General features: G+C 36.2%; 1 protein-coding gene across 2 annotated transcripts in view; it reads left to right on the top strand.

The window, feature by feature from the left end:
• Window positions 1-26,604, top strand: part of LOC144249990 (methylglutaconyl-CoA hydratase, mitochondrial) — a 129,770-nt gene that overhangs the window by 29,967 nt on the left and 73,199 nt on the right. For both annotated transcript variants that reach the window (XM_077792256.1, XM_077792255.1), the window contains one exon: window positions 6,152-6,238. In XM_077792256.1, coding sequence (XP_077648382.1) covers window positions 6,152-6,238 — 87 coding nt within the window. The remainder of the gene's footprint in view (window positions 1-6,151; window positions 6,239-26,604) is intronic.

The raw sequence follows: 26,604 nt of genomic DNA, 5'->3' as shown, positions 1-26,604 counted from the left end.
TTTTTTAGGTTATTGTGAATGGAATTGTTTTCCTAATTTCTTTTTTAGCTAATTGTTGTATAGGAAAGCTGTTACTTGTTTTTCTGTGTTGATTTTGTATCCTGCTACTTTGCTGAATTTGTTTATTAATCTGGAAGTCTTCTGGTGGAACCTTTCAGATCTCCTAAGATTAGGATCATATTATGTGTAAACAGTGATAATTTGACTTATTTCTTTCTCGTTTGTATTTCTTTTATTTCTGTCTCTTGTCTCATTTCTCTGGCTAGAACTTCTGGTACTATATTGAATAAGAATGGTAAGAGTGGAGATCCTTGTCTCATTCTAGATTTTAGAGGAAGAGCTTTCAGTTTTAACCTGTTCACTGTGGTGCTGGATTTGAGATTATTGTATGTAGTCTTATGATGTTGAGGTAAGTTCCTTCTATCCTTAGTTTTTTTTTCAGTGTTTTCATCATGAATGGGTGCTGAATTTTGTCAAAGGCTTTTTTTACATCTTTTGAAAATGACTGTGATTTTTGTCCTTAATTTTATTCATGTGGTAAATTATATCTATTCATTTGCATATGTTAAGCCTTGCATCTCTGGAATGAAACCATCTTGGTTATGATGTGTAATCTTCTTAATGTGTTGTTAAATATGATTTGCTAATACATTTTTAATGATTTTTACATCTGTGCTTATAAGGGATATTAGTCTGTAGTTTTCCTTGCTTGATTTGTTCTTATCTGGTTTTGATATAAAAACTGGCTTCTTTGAATGAAATTGGAAATGTTTCACTCTGTTTCATGGAATAATTTGAGGACCATTATCATTAGTTCTCTGAAGGTTTGGTAGAATATAGTGGAGATCCATTTGGCTCTGGGCTTTTTATCTATTGGAAATCTTTTAATTTCTGCTTCTGTTTCATTGATTGTTTTTGGTCTGTTTAGGTTTTCTATATCTTCCTGGTTCCATTTAGGCAGGTCATTTGTGTCTAGAAATGTATCCATTTCTTTTAGGTTTTCCAATTTATTGGCATATAAGTTTTCAAAGTAGTCTTTTATGATTCTTTAGATTTCTCTGATACCCATGGTGATTTCTCCTTTTTCATCTCTAATTTTATTAATTTGGATCTTCTCCCTTTTTCTTTGGATCAGTTTGGCTAAGAGTTTATCTATTTTGCTTGTCTCTTTAAATAACTCTATTGATCCCATGCTTTTTAAGAAATTCAGCATATCATTGATTCTTTCTTGATTTTAATTATTTCCTTTCTTCCACTGATTTTGGAATTCTTTTGTTCTTTTTTTTCCCCCTGTGGTCTTGAGGAACATCATTAGGTTGTCTATTTAAGGATCTTTTGGATTCTCTCATTCAGGTACTCACAGGAATAAACTTTCCTCTTAGACTTGCCTTCGTAGTGTCCCAGAGGTTTTGGTATGTTTTATCACTGATCTCATTTCTTTCTAACAATTTTTAATGGTCTCCCCTGACTTTTATCACCTATTCATCATTTAGAAGTGTATTGTTCAATCTCTGTGCATGTGTTTAAATAGTTTCGGTGCCGTGTGTGTGTTTGTGTGTGTGTGTGTGTGTGTGTTGATTTCTAACTTTATTCCATTATGATCAGATGAGATGCAAGGAAATATATATATATATATATATATAGAGAGAGAGAGAGAGAGAGAGAGAGAGAGAGAGTATTTATTTGCTTAGAGTTGCTTTGTAACCTAAAATGTGATCTGTTTTGGAGATTTCATGAGTAGCTGAGAAGAAGTGAATACTGCCATTATTGGATGCATTATTCTATATATGTCTATTCATTTGATTTATAATTTTTAGTCTGATGAGTCTTTACTGAGCTTGTCTGGATGACCTATTTGTTGGTGGGAGAAGTGTGTTGAAATTACCTGGTATTATTGTAGTGGAGTCTCTGAATCCTTAAGTTGAGTTGTATCTGTTTTATGTAATTATGTGCATAAATATTTACTATCATTAGACTTTGTTGGATTGTTCCCTTTACCAGTATGAAGTGACCTTATTTGTCTCTTCTGATTAATTTTGGCTTGGAGTCTGCTTTGTCAGATATAAAAGTAGCTATTCCTGCTTGTTTTCAGGCTTCATTTGTAATATATGTATGTCTGCCTATAAGGTGAGTCTTGCAAAGAACATGTAATTGGATCTTGTTGTTTCAGCCATTCTGCCACCCTATGCCTCCTAATTGGAAAGTTGAGACCATTTATCTTCATTGTTATTATATAGAAAGGTTTATTAATTCCTGCCATTTTGATTTATTTTTGATGTTTAATTTGGTCATGTTTCTAATTTGCTTAGATGTTTTTCAAGTGAGATTTGACTATTTGAGTGCTTTGGGGTCTGTTTTTTATTTCTTTTGTTTGTAGTATGTAAGAATTTTCTGTAGTGGTGGCTTAGTAGTCATGGATTCTTTTAATTTTGCTTAACTACTTCATCTTCAACTCTGAAGGACAGCTCTGCAGGATGTAGTAATCATGGTTGATGGTTATTTTATTTCACATTCATTCCACACTCTCCTTGATTTTAGAATTTGCTGAAAAATTAGAATAATTATGATTGACTTTCCTCTAAATGTGACATTTTCCTCTGAGGCTTTCAATATATTTTTTTATAGTTTTTTATTTGTAGATGAACACAATACCTTTATTTTATTTGTTTTTATTTTTTGATGTGGTGCCAGAGATTGAACCCAGTGCCTCACACATGCTAGGCAACCACTGTACCACTGAGCCCCAGCCCCAGCCCCAGCCCCGAGGCTTTCAATATTTTATTCTTGCTCAGTATGTTAGTCATTTTAATTATAATGTGTCTTGGGGAAATTATTTTTGTGTGGGGCTGTACTGGTGATTGACCTCAGGGCACTTGACCACTAAGCCACATCCCTAGCTCTATTTTTTTGTGTTTTATTTAGAGACAGGGTCTCTCTGAGTTGATTAGCACCTCACCATTGCAGAGACTGGCTTTGAACTCACGATCTTTTTGCCTCAGCCTACTGTATCCTCCTTGGGCTGCATAATAAATTTTTGGTTAGCAGGCATCAGCATCATTGTACATTTCCATCAGAGCTCTTGGGTGACCATGTACATTGTCAGTGAGTAGGAATCTTTTTTGTTTTTAATCCTGAGCAATAGTTCTTAACAGTAGACTGGGTTTAATGATGTTGTAGACAGATGTGTTGTCATTCAGACTTTGTTGTTCTATTTATAAAGCACAGGCAGAGATTTAATATAATTCTTCAAGGGCCCTAGGAGTTTTGAAGTGATCAAAAGTGAGCATTGGATTCGACCACCAATTGCATTATTCCCTAACAAGAGAGTCAGCCTGTCCTTTGAATCTTTGAAATCAGAAAATGACTTTACTTTTCTATGAAAATCCTAGATGGCCTCTTCTTCCAGGAGAAGGGTGTTTCATCTGTGTTTGCAGACCTGCTGGCAGTGTAGCCACCTTTCTGAGGGGTCGGAGCTGGATCTTCTGGGTAACTTGCAGCAGCTTCTCCATCAACACTGGCTGCCTCACCTTCATGCTGTGGAGATGTCTTCTTTCCTTAAACCTTATGAACCATTCTGGGCTAGTTTCAGACTTTTCTTCCAGAGCTTCCTCACCCCTCAGCTTTCAGTGGATTGAAGAGAGATAGGGCCTTGCTCTGGATTAGGATTAAGGATTGTTGTAGCTGGCTTGATTTTTTTTTCCCCATCCAGACAACTAGAACTTTATCTATGTCAGTAATGAGGCTCTTTGACTTTCATATCGTTTGTTTATTCATTGGAGTAGTACTGTGACTTTCCTTTAAGAATTTTCTCTTTGCATCCACAACTTTTGTCCAAGAGACCTAACTTCTGGTTTTTCTTAGTTTTCAACATGCCTTCCTAAGCTGTGCTTCAGTGTAAGCAATGTGTGTATGATTCGTATTTTCATTTGAATGCTCAGAGGGCATGTTGTGTCCCAGTTAAGTTTGCTTGTCTTATAAAAGCTTGTTTTGTGGTGACCCAATAATAACATCAGAAATCACTGATCACAGATCAGCTTAACAGATATAAGTGCTGAGAAGGTTCAAAATGTGATAATTACCAAAAGGTGGCACAGAGACACATAGTGAGCATATGCATTTGAGAAAATGGCACCGATAAGACTTTTTGGCACAAGTTGTTACAAACCTTCAGTTTGGAAAAAGTGTGTTGTTTATTAAATAAAACAGTGAAACAATTAAATAAGACTGTATGTAAATATATATGAATACGTAAAAACAAATACATGTATATTTTTTCCTATTTATTCATACTGTGGATCTTAGGAACCTCAGTATATGATTTTTTTTTTAATTGAGAACTTTCACCTTTCACTTAAAGGGAGTACTTTATGGCTTTTCTGTGGCATATCTGAATTGTCAGCATCACTTTTCTTATAGTTTGTGGCCATTGTTAAGTAAAATAGGGGCTACTTGAACAATAACAGCTTGTCTGTAACAGTTAATCTCAAAACTGAGCCCCTAAGTGACTAATATTGTGTTGTGTATACAGTGAGGTTACTCTGGGAAAAAGGGAATGTGTTAGAACCAGAGTTAGGTCTTCATGTCTGGGGTGAGATGGAACAGGACAAAGCAAGGTTTCATCATACAACTCAAGTAGTGCATAATTTAAAACTTAGGAATTCTTGTTTATTTCTGGAATTTTCTACTTAATATTTTTGGACTGTCATGACTGTGGGTAACAAACAGTGCAAAATGAAAGTGTGGATTAGGAGCTATGCACCTGCCCAGTACTGGGATTGCTGGGCCTTGATAGTTGTTTTGAGGAACCTCCCTGTACTTCTCCATGATGTCTGTACTAATTTGCATTCTTATTCATAGAGCTCAAGAATTCCCTTTTCTTCATTTGCTATCATTTATTTTTGATAATAGCCATTTTAACTGGTGTGAGGTGATACAAAATTATAATTTTGTATTTTCCCTGATGATTAGTGATACTGAAAATTTTTTCATATACTTGTTGACATTTTATACATCTTTTCATGAGAAGTTTTTGTTAACATCCTTTGCCATTTTTTTAGATTATTTATTCTTTCGCTATTGTTTGCGTCTCTATATATTTTGCACATTAACCCCTTACCGGTTATATAGTTTACACATATTTTTGCCCATTTTGCAGGTTGTCTCTTTACTCTTTTGATTATTTTCTTTGTTATGTAGAAGCTGTTAGTCTGAAGTAATTCCATTTGTCTATTTTTCCTTTAGGTAATATTCTTGTTTTAAAAACTTAGTAAGTGGTTATTATCCTGTGTATCTTTCTGTAAATACATGTTTTATTTAGTGGATTTATCTGTATTTATACTGTTAATTCTTTTCTTTTTTTTTTTTTTTTGTGTGTGTGACTTTGTTGAATAACTGTTGCCTAATTTTATTTTTTCTTTTTGATGTATATTTAGAATACTTACAGTTCTTTGCTGTTCTGCATATGCTCTGTTGAATGCTGTCTTGAGTATTTTTTGTTACATGATAGAGATTTTCTGTACACCTGAGAACTGATGGACTGTATGATATGTGATTTGTTAGCCCCAGTTCTCACTCCCCTGGGAAGTGGGTGAGTTCACGTGCCCCAGCTCTAGCCATACTTGATATCATGTGTGGTCATAATTAATTTATTATGGATTAAAAAGAGAGTAGATAGCCACATGTATGCCTTGTATACTCCCTCATTTATGAGTCTAAGGTGGTGGTGGGAAGGTAGAATGAATGTGAGAACAAAGGTGCTGGCACCACTCTGTAGTCATTTATGCTTATATGACTGTGTTTATTTGTATTTTTAGTGAATAATTACGTTCAAATTTCTTAGTTTTCCTTTCTACTAGAATAACTGCTGGTATCATCCAAACACGGTCTCTTACTTTAAGAAAGTGAAGGGGTCCTGAAGCTAGAAAGCTTGAAAAGTGTTGCTTTAAACATGTAATAGCTGTACAAAAAACCAATATTTTATTCTTGTAGAGAGTGGTCATCGGGAAGGAAAACAAAGGTAATTTAGTTCCTTTAATAGATGAAAAAATTAGTTGACTTTTAAAGTTTTGTATTAATTTTAAATAAATTTTCAATTCTTTGCCTTAAAATTTGTTTAAAACAAGATTATATTTGTAAATAAAATACTTTGCAGGTGCTGATCTTAAAGAAAGAGCCAAAATGCATGCCAGTGAAGTTGGACCTTTTGTCTCCAAAATAAGAGCGGTGATTAATGACATAGGTAAGCATAATTAAATTCTCCTTTTAGCATGCCAAAGATGATCTTCAATGTCAGACATAAATAGTTGCATATTGTCTTTATGTATAAACTTTGGTCATATATTATTACTCATGGCTAATAACTGGCTAATTTATTTGTTATTTATTTACTTTTAATGTTGATAGCAGCTTTATTCATAATTGCCAAAAATTGGAAATAAATGATTGAACAGACACACAAACTATATATCCATACTAACACAGCATCATTAGCAGTTGAAAAGAACAAACTGATATGTGCAACAACATGGATGACTGTCAGACATTATGTTGAGCAAAATGAGCTAGATACAAAAGATTGCATACAATATGACTATATGCATAAGAAATTCAAAGGCTTGTGAAACATTTTACTGTTAAATCAAAATGCTGGTTATATCTAAGGGAATTGGTTACTGACTGAGAAAGAAATGAGCAAAATCAGTTCTAAAAAAATCTGATTAGTGCCTTATAGTTATGCATAATGGTGAGGTTCATTTTGACATATTCATATATGTCATGTTTAATTTAAAAAATTATGTGAAATATTTTATAATTACAGATACCTCGTATGTATATCTTTTAAATAACTGCCTACACAAAAAATTTATGGATTTGTATTTTTTTGTTTTTTATATAAATATGGTCATACTATTTCCTTAGAATTATAGTACATGTAGCAGTGTACTTTATTGTTATCAATTTTTAATTTTACTATTACATATTAATGTAGTCTTAGCTAAGATTTTAAATCATTTCTTCATTTAATGAACATTGTAGGTTTTAAAAATTTTTTCACTGTTTTTGTTATTTATACTCAATCAGTGAATGACCTTTAATGTGGGGACAAGTGCATCAAGTACTGCATACATGGCATATGTTAAGGGCATTGGAGTGGCAGGCCACTCTTCTCGTGCTGGGCATGTGAGTGGCAGACCGCTTACTCACTAGGTGCATCTCTGGGTGTGAAACTGTGTTGCGGTCCCTATGCTTATTCCACAGCCTGCTCTTCGATTGGTTGCTGCAAAGACAGTTAGCAAAAATTGTATTGGTGGCTGCCTGTCATCTGCTTAGCTACTGTCTGAGTATATATGCATGGTAACTGCGCAAGAAAATCAGACCTGCTTCCTGCTTGGTCTCTGGAGGGCTTGATCAGGGACTTCGTAGCCACTCTCTCCTCTACCCTGTTCTGTGTACCTCCTCGCTAGACAAGAGAGAGCTTTTACATAAGAGACATTTTTGCATAGACACAGAGTCTTAAACATGAAGTTGCTATTCCAAGTATCATTTGTTCATTTTTTATTTTGTAAGTCCTATCAAATTGTATCCCACAAATATAATAATTTATTTATTACAAATTTATTGGTACATAATTATATATAATAGTAGGATTCATTATGCCATATTCTTACATATGCATGATTTGATCAGTCTCATCCTCCCTAATCTTCCCTTCTGTTCCACTCCTCCCGCTCCCTTCTCTTTGTCAAGAGAAAAGGTCAGCTAAACATATTAACTTGAAATTTTTCAACTAAGACATGCTTTCCCCCTCTGTAAGTTGTCTTTTCACATCCTTCATCCTTTTGTAGGATTATTAATAAATATTTATTTTAAAGACTTTTCAGGACATGTTGCTGGGGATCAAACTGGGTCCTCTGGTGTGACAGGCAAGTGTGCTACCACTGAGTTATAACTCAAGCCCTAAAAGAATTTTGTCTGTTAATCTTTTGTTCAGTGTGTTACAGATAATGTCTTTTAATGCACCACCCTAATTTGAGTTTATTAGCTTTAAATTTAAAACTTTTAGTATGTTGACAATACAAGGTTCCCATCTTTATTCTTTTTCCTTGAAGATTTTCTTTGTTGATTCTCATACTTTAGTTCTTCCAGATGAATTTAGTACTTAATTTTTTTTTAAAGCAAAGCAAAGAGGGAAAAAATACTCCGTTGGGTCTTTGATTGGAATGCCACAAAACTTGGACATTTTTATGATACTGAAACCTTTCCAAACATGGTATGCATGGCTCCTGTTTTGGAGCTTCATTCATTTGGGGTGGTGCTCTCATTCATTTTTAAATGACTTCAAGGAAGTTTAATGGTTTTTTTTCACATTGGTCTTGTTCTTCTCCCCCCCACCCCTAGTATTTATTTCTAGTTATTTTTTTAAGCATTTATGCCTTTAAATGTGATCTTCCTCCTACTTTTATAGCAATCTTATTATCATAGGTCCGTCCATAGGACAGTTACTGAATTTTTATGTAGTTATTTTATATCAGTCCAGCTTAGTAATAACTTGCATTATTGTTCTTCCTTAATTTGTATTTTCCACATGAAGTGTTCATTGCCTTATCAATCATTATCAATGAATAAAGCATTTTTATCTTTTATTTTCCCACATTTTTATTAGTGCCTTATAATTAAACGTAATAGTGAGAGTCATTGTTACATATTTGTACATGCACATGATCCCAATAATTTAATCTTACATATTTTAATACATATATATTTTTACATTGGCTAAGACCCTTTAAAATATTCATTTGTTGCAACCTTATCTGTTTTAATTTTGGTGAGATTGTTAATGTTTTTTAGTTGAGGAAAAAATGTCAAAGTTTGCCAAATGCTTTTAAAATGTCAGTTAGTATTTATTAGAATATAGCTCAATTAGCCTGTAATATACAGAGTAAAATCTTAATAATTGACTTACCAGGGCTACGCTGTCCTGGTATGACTAGAATAAGCCCTACCTGATCATTGTGATTAGGGGTGGAAGTGGTTTTTAATATGGATTCAATTTTGAATATTTCTGGTGTAATTACAAATGAGATTGTTTTAATTTTGTTTTTTTGGTTACTCTTTTCTGGTTTGTTAAAGTTTATTTTGTTCATAGAGCATGGTAAAGCTTTCCATCTTTTCCTGTGTGGTGTAGAGAAGTACTTTCTTACTTAACTGGCTGGTGGAATTTGTTTCCTCTTGGGGCCCAGTGTGGTTTTATTAGTGTCGTTACTCTCTACCCCCTTTTTTTGGCTAAAATTTAAAGTTTTTTGTGTTGATTTGCATAGTGGTCATGGACTTAATTGCCTCTTCCTCCTGATCTGTGTCCTGTACTGGTTTGGTCTTAGGCCCCTGCTTCTCTTTCCAGCTTAAACCTCAGGTTCAGATTCTCCTGAGACAGATAATGAATTTAGTTTAATGTCAATCAGAGAGCTCAGTCTTGGAAGTAAAATTTCATGTTCCCTGTAACTTTTTAAGTATTGGGTTTTAAATTAAGACTGGTCTCATTGTTTAAGTCACCCTAATGTTTTTTCCAGAATCTCTATTTATGGTTTCTGATCTTGGAACTCATCTTTGCAGCAGCATTTTTCTTTTCTGTGATATAATATAGCTTTTTTCCTCTACGTCTTGATCTAGTCTCCTTTTATTCTCCAAGAGCTCCTCAGTATTTCTTAATAATAATTCATTATTGCCACATTTTGGTAGATTTAAAAATTTTAAGGCATCTGTTGTGATGTTCAGTGAGATTTTGAAAGGCATGTAGAAACTTAAGTATCTTGCTCTAACCTACTTTTTTGATACTGGGAATTGAATCTAGGGGCTCTTAACTACTGAGACATATCCCTAGGGATGCCCCCCTACCTTTTTTCCCCCTAGCCCCTTTTATATTTTATTTAGAGTCTCACTAAGTTTCTTAGGGCCTTACTAAGTTGCTGAGTCTGGCTTTGAACTTGTGATCCTTCTGCCCCAGCCTCTTGAGCCACTGGGATTACAGGAAAGTGGCCACTGTGCCCAGCCTAATATGTGAAAACTAGAGGCAGGCGAACTTTCTTAAAAGAAGTAATACGATAGGCTCTGCAGGCAATGTGATCTCTGTTGCAGCTACTCAACTTTGACATTACAGTGTAAAAGGAGACTCAGACCATCTTTGAACATTTGTATAAGCAAATGTACATGGCTCTTTTTGCAGTAAAGTTTTATGCATACTGAAGTTTTAATTTCATAAAATTTTCATGTGTCATGAAATAGTATTTAAAATTTTTGTTAGCTATTTAAAATATAAAAAGCATTTTTAGCTCATAGTGTGTACTAGAATGAAATTAAGCACTGACCACCCTCCCTTTTTAAATCTCAGTTTTCTTCTTTTTTTTTTTTTTAAGGGAGAGGGAGAGGGAGGGAGGGAGGGAGGGAGGGAGGGAGAGAGAGAGAGAGAGAGAGAGAGAGAGAGAGAGAGAGAGAGAGAGAGAACTGTTTAATATTTATTTTTTAGTTTTTGGTGGATACAACATCTTTATTTTATTTTTATGTGGTGCTGAGGATCGAACCCAGTGCCCTGCACATGCCAGGCGAGCGCGCTACCGCTTAAGCCACATCCCCAGCCCAAATCTCAGTTTTCTTCTAATTTCTTTATTTTTCCTCATTTGAAATTAATTCTACCTTCCATTATTTTAATTTGTTTAGTTTTAAAATTGACCCGTTTCCAGTTCTAACTTGGACAGCTTGCTTCATGGTTAGCTCAGGAAATTTTCATTGTTATTTGGAGACTTAAGGGTTTTAAGTCCTTTATATTCTGTGGTAAGGAGCTTAAGATATTACACTTAGGGATTTGCATTCTTGGTAAGATTTAGGAACCAGAATGGAGCATAAAACTTGCTAATGAGTAGAGGGATAGAAGGAGTAGGAAGAAAAAACAAAACCACAAGTTCCTATAGTCTTAAAAAATGGAAGGACAGGGCTGGGGATATAGTTCAGTTGGTAGAATGTTTGCCTACCATGACAAGGACCTGGGTTCAATCCCCAGTGCCACCAAAAAACAAAAACAAAAAAATAGAGAAGAAAGAAGCATACAAATTAAGAACAAACTAAGTAAGATGCTGTTGAAATATGGCTAATGGTTACCATTAATATCAGTCAGTTAAACTTGCTATTAAAGTTAAAATCCCCAGTTATGTGTTGTTAATAATGGCAACATCTTGTGTAGCTATTTTTTTAATTAATATTTATTTTTTAGTATTTGGCGGACACAACATCTTTGTATGTGGTGCTGAGGATCGAACCCGGGACACACGCATGCCAGGCGATCGCGCTACCGCTTGAGCCACATCCCCAGCCCCAGTGTGTAGCTATTTTTGTACCAGAAGATTGCTAACCAAAAGAAAGGGATAGGTAAAAAAAAAAAAAAAGTCATTATTAATGAGTTACTATATATGATAAAAGGTTATTTTTCAGGAAGCATAACCCTAAGCCTGTGTATATACAGATAAAATGATATGGAAAAATTGACTAATTTATTATCATCAGTGAAATTATAATCATTGTGGATAATTTTAACTCATCTCCTTCAATTTATCATGAGGTTAAAACCACAAAGTTAATAAAGATAATGATTTAAACATGGTTGCCAAGTTTGGTTTAATGAACTCTTAACCCCAGATCAGAGAAAGCTATTGTTCTCATGAATACAAAAAATGTGTTATCCGGCCCCCAAAGTTTGTTAAATTTCAGAAAATTGATACACAGAGACCACGTTTGCTGTTCACAATATAGGTAAGTTAGAAACAAAATATGCCAACATAGAAAACCAAATATTTGTCAATTTAAAAGAAACTATTAATTAGCTCATGAGCCAGAGGAGGAACTGTAGAGGGGGAAAAAGAATTCTAAGCATAAATCATTAGGCCGAGCATGGTGATGCATCCTGTAATCCCATTGACTCTGGAGGCAGAGGCAAGAGGGATGCAAGTTTGAGGATAGCTGTAGCATCTTAGTGATACTGTGTCTCAAAATAAAAATAAAAAAGAACTGCGGTATAGTTCAGTGGCAAAGGACTCCTGGGTTAAATCCCCACTACTGAGAGAAAAAAAGAAGGGGAAGAAGAGGATTGATTGTTGTATATTCAATACATGAGATTTGGCCAAAGAGTTACTTGAGGGAAATTCACAATCTTGAATTCATATGTTAGTAAGAGAAAAATCAGTGACAATAAATAACTAAGCATTACCTTAAAAAGTTATTTTTGAAAAGTTGTAAACCCAAGAAAGTTCAGGGAACTTTCAGAGGCAAGAAGACAGATAAAATAGAGAAGAACAAATTCTCAGCCAAGCCCTTTCATGGGAGTACAGTGCATTTAATAATACATACACTGCAAATGAAAAAAGACAAGATTATAGACACTGTAGAGACTGTGAAGATAAAAAGAAAATGTCTTGAGAAAATTGTGCCAGTAAACATGAAATTTTGGTTTCAGTGGGCTGGGAATATAGCTCAGTTGGTAGAGTGTTTACCTAGCATGCACAAGTCTCTGGGTTCAACCCCCAGCACCAGAAAACCAAACCAAAACAGAACAAAAGCAAACAACAACAACAAAAAAAAAAAGAAGAAGAAGAAATCTTGGGCTAGAATAGTTTTAAATGTTGAAGATGTACATTTCAAGCATTTTGCTGAACTTGCAAAGAACAGATCATTACCATCTTATATAAATGATTCTACAGTCAAGTCTAGTGAGAATTTACTTCTAAACTCATCTTTTCACATCCGTATCATCATTTTATACCTGTGTACCCTTTATACCTAAGTATAAAAGAAACAGTGGGAGAAAGGAATATGAGGAACTCATCTATATGAGTATAGATGAAATCTAGCTGGTTGTCAAAAAAGACCAAGGAATGTAAGGGTGGTTTCTATTTGAAATAATTAATTTTTATTTATGATATTTAGCAATTAAGATAAAGCATAGATTGAGAAAAAGCATTTGAGAAATATCAACAGGTATTCATGAAAAAAAGCTCACAGTTAATTAGAAATAGAAGGAAACTCATTAGCCCTGTGAAAAGCATCTGTGAAATGTTAGAGGCCATTTTCTAAAATCAGTAATGAGGTAGCAGACCACTCCCATCACCATCTCTGTCCAGTTCTGTTCTGAAGTCCTGTCTGTATAGAAAGGTAAGTAAAGATTGAAAAAGAAGAAGTGACACTGTCCTGAGTCCTCTACATCAAAAAGCTAAAAGGATCAACTGGATACAGTGGGACACACCTGCATTCTCCTTACTCAGGAAGCTTTGGCAGGAGGATTGTAAGTTTGAGGCCAGCCTAGGAGACTTAGTGAGACCCTGCCTCAAAATTTAGTTTAAAAAAAAGAACTAGGAATGTGAGGTTCTGGGTTCAATCTTTGACTTCGCAAAAACAAAAAAACCCTGCAAATTCTCAGCATTGATTTAGTGAGGAACATGAGCAAAAAGCAACCCCAAATAGCCAACTACTTCTGCTAAAGTAGGAGGAAATGGGGAGGTCTTATCTTATTAGTACTCAAGACTTATTTTAATGACATAGAAATTAAGGTGACACATTATTTGCATTGTGATAGACAGGTGGCCCACTGGGGTGGAACACTGTCTGATTGAAGCTCAGGCCCTGGGGAACAAATTTGGGATCTGTGCAGGTAAAAGAAGATGAGAGGCACAGTTGGGGAACAAATTTGGGATCTGTGCAGGTAAAAGAAGATGAGAGGCACAGTTGGGATTATTCAGAGGCAGCGGCCACCCCCAGCCTGAGTCTTTGCATAGGCCTTTATTATATGCAGGCCAAACAAAGAAGACACAGCGCCAGCAGGTTACATCTGCATGCTCATGAGCAGATGTTTGTGACCTTGGGTCCATATTGCTGAATGGAGGTGTTATGACCTGGACTGTATACTAAAACATAGCTGGTCAGAAATCTCAGTAAAGAAGCCTAACTGTGTAGCCATCTTGGATCTGACCCACAAATATAGAACTCCAAAACAGATCCACCCAAGTAGGGAAACTTAGATATGACAGAGGTAGCGATGTGGATTGCTAGGGAATGGCAGACTTATTAAGTAATTAATGGCAAAGTTATTAAATAAATAATTAATTATGAAAAAACACATAAAAGGAAACATTGATAAATTCTACCAAATTAAACTTAAGAAACCTGTTCTTCAAAAATTACTGTACATAAAATAGAGTCACAAACTGGGAGAAAATACTTGAAGCAGGTGCTAAAGGATTTGTGTATATACATTTGCACAGAGGAATGGACACTCAATGAGACCACAGCCTTGTGGTCAGTACGAGGGCACCACAGAAAAGGACTTCACACTAGAGCAGGAGAAGGGGGTGAACCTGGAACGATGGTTAGCCTCATTAGTAATTGTGGAAATGCAAAGAAAGACCACAGTGGAAGGCTTTTCTGTCCGTAGCATTATCCAGAAATGTTTAAACTTGGTACTGCTAAGAGCTAGTGAGGAAGCAGATCACCAGGAAGAACATTTGACACACTTCCAAAGGGAGATAAATTGGTCAAGTTGCTTAGGGAACCAGGTTGATATTGCCTTACATATTAGAATGTCCACATTTCATGAAACTTTATAGTTTACTTTTTAGGGGGCATTTACCTAGAGGGGTGACTTTAAGCCTTTTTGCTAACCCCACAGTGAGAAAGAAATCTAAAGTTTGGCCCCTTGAACACATAGTGCTGGGTGAGTATCAAAACTCATGTTCTTTTCTTTGTGTACTACAGTTGATGCTACCCTATGCTATTTTTTTAAAGCCTAATTTTGATCTACTAATGAAGGCTTGGTATTTGGATTTGAAAATACATTGGTCTATAGACATTTTTGTATATGTGTCCTAGGGACGCTTACATTGTTAAAAGCAGAAAGATGACACCATCCAAATCTCGATGACTGGAGAATGGGTGAATGTTTTTTGTATATTTATACAATTAGATACTAGTCAGCATTGCATATAAATGACTAATATACCCTGTAAGAGTATGGATGAATATTTGAAGCAATATGATTTTTTTTATAAACAGCATGGAAAATTAAACAGTTTATAGTTTGTGGATGTGTAAATGAAATCACACTTGAACATAAGAAAAATTCAAAAAAGATGAACACGGGTTTGGCAAGTGTTGGTTTCCTTTGGGTTTGGGAAGGCAGGTGAAGAGAGCAAATGGACAAAAAAGTATTAGCTCTGACCTTGATGTACTTGGAGTATTAATTATATGGGAGTTGTTGTTGTTATGCTTCATTATGTGTATGTGAATATATTCTTCATATGTGCCAAGTTAGATCAAACAATTTTTTAAGATTCGTATGTATTGAGTCCTGAAGACATTTCTTATTTATTGAATAGTTTTATTTTTCTTTTTTCTTATATTTTTCTTATTTTCAAGGAAAGCCAAAATTCTACATTTTCAAAAATATTTTCTAGTTTTAAGGCTTTTCAAGGGAGAGAAAAAAATCCATTTTCAAGCTTAATAAAGCGAACTAACAGACCAGACATTGTAGGAAGAACATTTGATACACTTCTTATTTCTTGGTCCTTATTTCACTAATTCTTCTCATATTATTTGTTCATTTTCTGAGAGAAGAGCTTGCTAGATTAATTTTTTCCTTGAAGAAAAGGTGGCTTGGCTGGTGGATGGTCATGAATTTGGTGGCAGAAGATCCTGCCTATTCTTATGGGGCTCCTTCATATTCAGACCCAGTGGTTAAGTACCCTGAGTATGTGTTGCTGGGGCCTGCCCACTCTGCCTCAAGGTGGGTGTTAAAATTTCAGGCTGTGAAGCTATAATTTTATTTTGCAATTGTAGTATCAGTTATGGGACAAGTCAGGGTTTATCCTGCCTTTTGGACATCACTTCCCCGTCTTGTCCTGTGAAGTTTACATTCCCACAACTGGAGACTCTCTCTGTGGGTCTGAGGGGCAAATAGCCATTGTAATTTCCTGTGCTCTGCTTGTTTTTAGTGAAAGTTTCTGAGGAACTTAAAGCTGCTGAACTTACGTGAAAACTAGTTTATTAAAATACAGATCAGAAAGAAGTTCCTTATTTTCACTTACATTTTTTGTTAGTGTTCCTAACTTCTTAGAAAGTCTGTTCTTTCTAAACAGTAACTCCAAAATCCTAGAAAAAAATTCATTTATTTTGTTTTTAAAAAGAAAAGTGATGTGGCTTTTTTGACATGCTTCATTCAGAGGAAATGGAGAGTTATCAGATTCCTAAGACATTGATTATTGTTACAAGTCTCTTCCCCTCTTCAAGTATGAAGTATCTCTGTTGAAAGTAACAAATCCATTATTTTGAAGTATTAGGCATCAGCAAGGAAACACAGATATAGAATGATTAGAGTCTACAAACATTGTAGTTTCCAGGGCTTCCTGGTGTACACCTTCCTTGCAGGTTTTCCTGGTTGTGGCAGGATGTGCATCACAATGGGGACCAAAATTAGGCAGATTAGCAGTATAGAGTCGACATGTTACTTGTGTGTCCACTGATGGCCATTCTTATGTATTTACTTCTTTTTTGTGGCACTCTAATCTGTGTTAGGCATGTACCCTCTATCACTGAGCTACATCCTGGTCCTCCTCCTTATCTTTAGCAAGGATTTAGATTAGTTGATAGTTCATGCAGAGCTAAGAAACATGTTTGAAATTCTGTCTTAGATACAAACTCTGAGGAGTTGGGCCCAATTCTCTCTTTTTGAGGCCTTCAACAATTAGTACTTAGTAATGAAGATATATTTATAATAGTTTTTCACTCAAATATTACATTGTAGATTCTAATGTGAGGTAAAATGTTGTTTTTCTGAGTGATCTTGCACAGTACTCCTTCAAAATGTCAGGAATTTCCAGCGTCCTATTCCTTTCTCTGATGAAATAAAATTGCAGAAACTTTCATTTAGCTTTGTAAATGTAGGCTGAATTTGCTTTGAAATGCAGATAATTACCTTAAAAGGGGCAGATTTTGAATCCTCTACCTAACTAAAGTCTTTTTTCTAAAGATTTTGGTAAAAGGTTTTATAAAAAGAAATAATTTTTGAAAATTTTGTATTCTCTGGTTATATTTTCTTCATGTGATTGAAATTCTACAATTCATGTACATTTTTTTCCTATCAGAAAAAGTTGTATTTCTTTGTCAAATACAAAAAAGATATTTTTGTGCAATAGATTAAAAAATCTGTATGAAAAATCTGATGTAAATTTTATGGGATAAATCTCAAGAAGTGCTTTTCATTTTATTTTTGTTATTGTGTTTTTGAATTTTAGAATTGGGATATATTTGAAGTTTAGAATTGAAAGGCTTAAAGTAGCATGAAGTAAGTCACTAACAACTTAAAACAAATTTACCTTAGTGTAGTAGATGCACACACATATCAAACTTATCTGGGCTGCCCTTGGCAGAGATTTTTTACTAGAATCACTCTCTACTTATGCCTTAGCCTAGCTGTGTTTGTGCAAGAAAAATTTCTTTAAGGTTTTGTTATCTATATGATCTTTCCTCCTACTATATTTATATTAAGCTTGCAGTTACATTATATCTCACAATATAATGGGACTCTCAGGATGTCAAAAGATCCCCTGGGCTTAACATTTTTCACGAACATGTAAGAAGTTTATTTTCTTGTAGAAAAATTGCATTTTACACATTATTAAACTGAACTCCTCTGAATTGTTTTGTTATAAGTTTACAGAGGCATACTGGTTGAACAGAATCTCTTCATATGGATTCTAATCTTCTGCCATCTGGTACTTTCCATATCTCCTCCCTTTTGTAAGAAATAAGTGGACTTCAGTTTTTGCAACCCTGCCTGGTAACTAGCATGGTAACTGGTACATGGTAGGCAGACCCAAATACAAGGGCAAATGGGCTGGGATCCAGCTGGGGCAGACATGGGAGCCAAAGGGTAATTCTTTCTTCCTGTCTTCCTATTGGACTTTCTCCTGGAGTTTCTTTCAGTTTGCCTTTAACTAATATTCTAAGAATCATGCTGAAACTTGCCTGCATCTTAATTTCTCTTTCTACCCCCGCTCCCTTTTTTTTTCTTTTTTAAATTTTTATTGGTTGTTCACAACATTACAAAGCTCTTGACATATTTCATACATTAGATTGAAGTGGGTTATGAACTCCCAATTTTACCCCAAATGCAGATTGCAGAATCACGTCGGTTACACATCCACAATTTTACATAATGCCCAATTAGTAATTGTTGTATTCTGCTACCTTTCCTATCCCCTACTATCCCCCCTCCCCTCCCCTCCCATCTTCTCTCTCTACCCCATCTACTGTAATTCATTTCTCTCCTTGTTTATTTTCCCATTCCCCTCTCAACCTTTTATATGTAATTTTGTATAGCAATGAGGGTCTCCCTTCATTTCCATGCAATTTCCCTTTTCTCTCCCTTTCCCTCCCATCTCATGTCTCTGTTTAATGTTAATCTTTTCTTCCTGCTCTTCCTCTCTGTTCATAGTTGCTCTCATTATATCAAAGAAGACATTTGGTATTTGTTTTTTAGGGATTGACTAGCTTCACTAAGCATAATCTGCTCTAGTGCCATCCATTTCCCTGCAAATTCTATGATTTTGTCATTTTTTATTGCTGCATAGTACTCCATTGTGTATAGATGCCACATTTTTTTTGGCGGCGGGCCCGGAGAGATCAAGTCTCTGACCTCTTCAGCTGTGCAGGCATAGGGAGTCGTAAACAGCCTAAATCTGTTTGCTCAGGATCACTAGGCAATGCTGAGCTGACGTGGATCTGGGGCGAACAGTCTGGGCCTCTCAGAACACACACTGAGCCCAAATCGGCTGAATTCAAGCTCCCGTTCGCCTGCTTCCTGCAGACAAACAGCTGCGACTCAGCACTGATCCATCCGGCTGAAACAACTGGTCGGCCCTTCTGATCCTACGGAGGTAAATGCCTACCGAGCCTTCATAGGTAGCGGCCACAGGTTTGAAACGGGGCTTGGGAGAGACAGTCAGGACCCACCCGTTGCATTGGTCACCCGGCAAAGGGAAACGAACTGTCGCCATTTGCAAGAGATACCACCGGCAGAGAACTGACGTCATCACACTGCGGCGGAGGAGATAACTTCATTGAATCCTGCGGCTACAGGTGTGTAATCCCCTAGCCTTCCCTCTCCACACATCGGGGAAACCTTAAGGGCCCCTCCCAGCTCTCCCGTGAGCGCAGAAGCCAGACCGAGGGAATTAGAGGTGGTGCGGGACCGCGGAGCGGAACTACCGCTCCCACCAGTGCTGAGAGCTGAGGTCTCTTGCACCAGCTACTGGGGGCATGGCTACCGGAGGGGCAGTAAAATTCCCTGAGGATTCTCAGCCCCAAGCTCTACAAACTTAGGGTCTGAGGGAATGGCAAACAGGGAGAGTGTGCCCAGTCATTCATGACAACAGGGCCCCTGGGAGCAGCAGACCTGGTATGTACCCAGTATTGTGGTGAGCGGCACCCGTGAGAGGGGCCTGGCTAGAGGAAAAGTGGGGAAGACACAAGAGGAGGCCCTAGGCACTCAGGATTGGAGACTCGCCCAGTCTGGGAGGAAGAGCTGCTGCACAGTGATTGGTTCCCGTGTATTGACAGGAGAAAATTACCCCCGCTCCCTTTTAATCCTGTTATGTGAACCAGGATGACAGAATGAACATGCATGAAGCAGTTCTTGGATGGGGTCTGTTGTTGGAAATTGGGACAAACTGCTCCTTATCTAGATAGGGGTAGCAGGTGTAACTTAAGAGTTAAAGTTTACATCCAAGTGGAGATTTTAGACAAGTAGTCAGATTTGAGAGGCACATTTGGGAGTCATCAGAATGTTGATGCTATGCAGAACTGTGGCCCTGGTTAAGGTACTCGGGGAACTACTGTAGAAAGAGGAGAACCAGAAAGATAGTCCCACCAGAGTATGGAGGGAGGAAGAATCCATTTATTTGAAAGAAAATGTTTTAAGGGGAGTCAAATCAAATGCCCCTGAAAGGTCAAACTAGATGACTGGTAAGACTTGCTGCTAGATTTTGCATCATTGTTTTCAGTGACATTAACAGGCATTTAATTTTTTTATTTTTATTTTTTTGTAGAAAGTTGTTAGGAGTTTGGGACAGCTGCTTTCTTACCTGGGAAATTATAAACGAGCTGCATTTCTTGGGCAGTTTTGGGAGTGTACTCCCCTCTCCCTGACACTGTAGTCTGATTATTGTTTTTTTTTTTTGTTTGTTTGTTCTAGGTCCTATTAAGAAAAAACAAAAATCCTAGTTATTTTTAAAATATCTTGTTATAGATGAATATTTCCCATGAAGTATTTAAGTATTATATAAATACAATTATTTGATAAGTTTTCTCTAAAAGATATGTATGTACATTTCTATGAAGTATAATATCTGATTTATTGTGGCTTAGAAATAATAGTTTCTGACATAAGATCCAGTATTTCAGCATGAATAAGGCATGAATAATTTTTGACTGAAGTTTCAAGTGTTGTATTTGTCACTTAACACATTTAGTAGTTGTAATCACTTTAATTATATAAAAAGTTACTAGGAAATATACTTGTAAAGTATAAATCTACTTAAAAATTTTCCTACTTATTAGCATTTAGAGGTTTATGAGTAGTGAATACTGAAGAGTGTGCACAAATTTGAGGTATATCCCTTTTAAACTGTTCATTTGATTTAGTGTATCTAACACTAAACAGAAGATATAGAGATGACTGATTTTTTTTTAAGATTTTGGTGATTATCACCATTTTATATAAGTCATAAGTTTTTTCAGGCATTTCACTTTTATTTCACTTTATCTGAAATAAAGTATAGCTTATTCTGAAAATAACTAGTACCACAGTAACTGTTGTCATATCATTTGGGAGGTTGTATTTTATATTTATATATATTATATTTTCTTTCTCTAAGTGATTGACTTTTATTTTGTGTATATTTTATTAAGAATTACTTAATTTTAGAGATTGCAAAATTGACCCATCTGTGAGATAGACAGTATATTTATATTTACTGTGAATTTTGCATTTGTTTGAGGGTCAAGAAAAAGTTTTAAAATATTAAGTAATGTAGTTAAATTATGTGCAGTACAGCATATGTTTTACTTCTTCATTTTCCTAATTTGAAGTAAAGACTGGAAATGCAAAGTGCTGAATTATGGTGTTTGAAAGATTGGTTAATAGAACACGGCAGCTAATTGCCTTGATTTGTTTTCCACATAGTGAGTTACAGATCTCGATTTTAATTTTCTTTATCCTCTTGCCAAGAATGTTGGAAAATGAAAGCAAGTGTCTAGAAGTCAATTATTTTCTGAGTTGTTAACATCTCTGCCTTGTTGAATCATAGCTAAGTTTATATTTAAACTTGACAATTTATGATTTACGACAGTCCTTCCTTGTTTGCAATTTACTCACGTTGTGACTTTTGCCAGTTTGGGGAAAAATTGTACTTTTTAAGTAGGAGCAATGGCTTAAGCAAGCTGTGTTGTTCCAGAATATTACTCTAGAATTGGACAAGACCAAAAAAAGAATTCACTAATTATTTTTGGTTCTTTTTCCTTTTCTCCCCTTCCTCCCTCCCTCCCTCCCTCTCTCTCTCTCCCTCTCTTCCTTCCCCTCTCTCCGTGCCCTCCCTTTCCTTCCCTCCCTGCCCCCCCTCCGTCTCTTTTTCTTTTTTTAGGTATTGGATATGGAACCCAGGGATGCCCTATCATTGAGCTACTTCCCTAACCTTGTATTTTTATTTTGAGACAGGGTCTTGTCAGGTTGCCCAGGCTGACCTTGAACTTGAATCCTTTTCCTGTCTCACCCTCCTTAGTAGCTGGAGTTTCAGGCACACATCATCATGCCCAGCCTTTTTTCTGTTGATAGTTTTTAATTCCTTAGGAATATTTGAATGTATGTTTATTATAAACATTTAAACTCTTCATTGCCGTTTCCTGCATCTTTCTCTTACACATAAGTAATCATTGCTAATGTGTGCATTTTTAGACCTTTCCTTGACTTTTGCATGAAATGTGTATATATCAGTAGATAGGAGGCTCTCTTTTCCCTCCTGTTACCCTTGTAAGGATTGGGAGTTGTTTTCTCCGTACTTGTGTTAACCTTCCTGTCATTATGATTTTCTGTACTTTATGATTTTGCTTACTTTACCTTTTGAAAATTATTTTAATTATGTTCTATATTTTCTGTTTATGGGTTTTATTTCAATAACGTGAAAGAGTTATATTTTTGTACTACCTTATCTTTATTTTATGAATTATACTTGATCCATTGTTTTGTTTAGAAAGTTCTCTTGACTTCCTACTCCAAGTGATGACAAAATAAGTATATTTCTGTTTTTAAATTTTTTTCCTCCTTTCTTTCTCCTATTATTTTTTCTTAGCTTTTAAAATAATTTTTAACTGACACATACCTCTGTTACGTGATTTATCCGTCTGAAATTACATCTTTCCATCAACCCTTATTTACAAAAGATTATGAAATCAGTATACTTTTCTTTTGTTGGCATTAGAATTTTCTTATCAAGTAGGTCAATTAATTTTTAAAAATATTTATTTAGATATTGACATGCCATGAATTATACATTGACTTATTAAAAACATATATCCATTCTCTGCAGAAATTTTATCACCCTTTGTAATCCCTTTCTCTTGCTCCTCTCTACCTTTATCCACGTGTCCCCAGCTGTCTAATAGAATTTGCTTTGTCTCTATCAATTAATTTCCATATTTTAAGATTTTATAAAAATGGAAGATAGAGTTCATTTCTGTATGTCTTTTTCACTAGCAGAGAGTTTTTTTTTGTTGTTGTTGTTAAATTCATTGATTTTGTAGCATGTCGATAGTTTCTTTACTGAGTAGTGTTTCATGGTACAGACAGACATTTGGGTTGTGACCAATTCTGGGCTGTTATATAGACATTTGTGCCTAAGTGTTCATCATCTTTATATTTATGAGTCATACCCCAAGAATTAGGGCGCTTCTGGCTTCCTCCTGTTATTGGTGCTAATCTGAGTGAAGACAGTATGTTATCCTGTGGGATTATGAGACTGTTCAGGTTCTCTGCATAGTCACCCAGAGCTCCTTAAATTTTAATCCACTTATAAGTCACCTGAGGGTCTTGTTAAAATGCAGATCATGGTTCAGCAGGTCTGAAGTGGGACTGAGTTCTACATTTCTAAGAAGTGTACAGGAGTTGCCAGTGCCACTCTTTGGGTAGCAAGGGAAAATAGAACTCAAGAGGTACTGAAGCAGAAGTTTGTGCATATGTATTTTTTTCTGGCTAGGTCAAAGTTAACTACGTACAGTGTTTTTATTTATTTATATATGTGTGTGTGTGTGTGTGTGTGTGTGTGAGTGTGTGTGTGTATGTATGTATGTATGTATGTATGTATATGTATATATTTTATCACGAAATAGATATAACTACATTTGCCATGTCAAGAAACATTTTAAAAAATGCTAGGAGTTGGAACCACAGGTAAAGTTATTATATTACTCAGTTACATTACTGAATAATAACTGTCAAGATAAGTGGAAATGTGTGGTGACTTAACCCCACCCTGGCCTCTCATCTCTGCATTTACCCCAGAGAGGCTTTACTTTGGGGGAATTTTGGTAGGGGGGAGATGCTCTGGCCTTGACCTTTCCTACTCTGGAGGCCTATACTGGGACACTGACACAGTTCTCTTTTGGGGATACCCAGAGAAAACTCAAGGCAGAACTCTTTATAAGTCAGCTGACTGGTGCTTTGTATCCAGTTTCCCGTGTTCCCCAGTTGGACCCGGTGAACAGAGATTTTGATCTTAGTACCTACAGAGCCAGTGTACTGGTCACTTCCCACAGCCTCAGCATTTCCCTGTTCTCAGGGCAGAGATCCTTAGAGGAGGGCGGAAAGATGGCATATGATGTGGATGCTTTTCAGGGGCTCTGGGTCTGGGCGGTGAGAGGTAGTGACAGGCAGTAATGGGGAAGAGCTGCACTATCTGTGCTCAAATTTTAGTGATGCCAGGCGAGTAACAGCAGCTCCCCTGTGCCTTGGTGGCCTCATCTGCAAATTGAAGGTCTTTGTTCTTACATCATAAAGCTGATGAGAGGTTTAAATAAACTTTAAACTTTATTTGTAAAGTTTTTAGGACAGTGGCCACAACATAGTAGGCACTTTATATGTATTTGGTAGATTAAAAGGTACATACATAGAAAAGAAGGGGAAAGTAGGCGGGTTAGTGATAGGCTTAGAGAAATTAAGCAATATTTCTCATGTCTCACAGTTGTCTCAGTGACAGATTGACCTGAAATTCAGCATCTGAACTCCCCACTCATGGCTGCATTCTGCTGCTTGTTGCCTGGCATTTATGTTGATGACCCAGTGACTGAGTTTAGACTTTGACAGTTTCCTCATTTGTTAGCAACGTAAAGTGAGCATGAGCTTATAGTACCATCCTAAACACTGCTGAACTCTCATCCAGGACTCCATCTTTGATGTTCCAGCTTGGCTGTTGTCAGTAATAAAGCAGTGGATCTCATTGTAGCTTCATTATCAACACTCACTTACAGGAAAGAATGGGTTCTTTTCAATAGCTGAATTGCTTTTTTAAAAATTATAGGAAATTACCATTTATGTCATATTGCGTGGTTTTATAAACATTGTATCAGGTTTTTCTAAACATGCTGAGGGAAACAGGGTGCAGTGGCACAGGCCTGTAATCCCAGTGGCTCAGGAAGCCGAGGCAGGAGGATGGCGAGTTCAAAGCCAGCCTCAGCAAAAGCGAGGCACTATGCAACTCAGTGAGACCCTTCTAAATAAAATACAAAATAGGGCTGGGGAATGTGTCTTAGTGGTTGAGTGCCTATTAGTTCAATCCCTTGTACCAAACTAAACCAAACCAAACCAAACAAAAAACCCCCAAATCACCAAACAAACAACAACAACAACAAAAACACAAAGATGCTGAGGAAATAATGTCTTTTTTGTGGTATTATATTAATGTATTGCTTTTTCCAACTCTACTTTTATAAACTTTAGATACAGCTATGCTATTACGAATTAAGGAAGATACCTTTTGCCTTAATCACTCTGCGTAAAATCTGAAGTACTGTGGCCAGGTCCTCATCTTGTTCCTGTACCTGATCATCGTATCCTGCAGCAATAGCAGGATAGAGGCTGGCCCCATGCCATTTTGCCCTTGTTCCTCTGGTTTTTATTAAAGGCAGGAGTAATTATTTTATCATACTGTTACTAGGCATTTTTCTCCAATTTTCTTAGTAAAAAAGTAAGTTTATTTTCTTTTTCTGTGTGTATCAATACAGCCTGGAGATTCTATGTTGAGCCAGTATAAACAATGTATGTAGAAGGGAATGCTGTTCTTTAGCAATTTGTTATTAACATAATGGTACCCTCTTGTAAGGAATAGCTTACCTCTTGTAAGCTGCTGTTCAGCTGTTTTTCATCACAACAGTTTGTTGAGTTTTTCCACTTTATTTGGATTTTAACCTAGTGCTAGAACAGCAGTGTTATAAATACTCTTCCTTTTGGCTTTTGCTCTAAGGTCCGTGGCACCTGGGATGTCTCCCTCTTGTAACTCCTGTCTCCTGCCTGCTGGCCCTAGCCCTCGCCTCTGGTGTGCATGTCAGTACCCAGGCTGCTTCTTTGGCAGTGACCCTGGTGTGAGCCTGTAGGAGAACTGAGGTACAGCCAGCCCGCAAACTTTGCTCAGGGATTTGTGTTGTGTTGTTTTTCTGATTTCCTTAAAACTTGATTGGAATGGGAGAATGCACTTTAAACTAGAGATAAAGTTTTAGCTGAACTTAAAGGATAATTAGTAATTTATTATGGTTTTTAGTTGTTTTTATTTTATTTCTATCTGTGAAAGATTTCACTATTTGGAGTTTCCACATAATTTATGGGCATTCCCGTTGAAATACTTGGATTTCTCTGTTTTACACAACAACACTAGTCTTCAGGCAAAACCCAAATTTAAAAATCACATGACTGACACTGTCATTTCTCCTTAATCAGATTGTTTGTGTTTTTATAGAGCCTTGTAAAGAAGCTACATCATTTATTATATCTCCTTAAGGGTTGAAAGTAGACACATGGTTTCCCGTGTTTTTGCCCTGCTCTCATTATGGTTGCCCTTGGGGATGCTGGCCTGGAGGCTGCTGAAGGGTACCAGAGGCCTGCCTTACTGCTCTTTAAATAGCTACACTCTGTAATTGTGCGCTTTAATTATATTTTTAGGAGAATTTCAAAGCATTATTATCTTCTATGTCATACCTGGCTCATTTCCTGATACTGCACTCAAAATAGTGTCTGATGCTGATGGTTGGATAACGCATTGAGTCATCATTGCATCCTGTTGCTGTGGGAATAGCTTGTGCCCACTGGATTTCAGTTCCTGTTTCATTCCGTTGTACTCATGTACAACTGCCATTATGATATTCCTTCAGATCTTTAAACTGATAATCTGCCTTTCTAAAGGTGGGTTTTATTGTTTCCCCTGTGTTTACTCACAGGTAGAAGAAATATAAGATGTAAAAACAGGCATATCAGAT

The sequence above is a fragment of the Urocitellus parryii genome, chromosome 13 (assembly GCF_045843805.1).
Source record: "Urocitellus parryii isolate mUroPar1 chromosome 13, mUroPar1.hap1, whole genome shotgun sequence".
Classification (NCBI taxonomy): Eukaryota; Metazoa; Chordata; class Mammalia; order Rodentia; family Sciuridae; genus Urocitellus; species Urocitellus parryii.
This window is presented reverse-complemented; position numbering and strand designations above follow the sequence as displayed.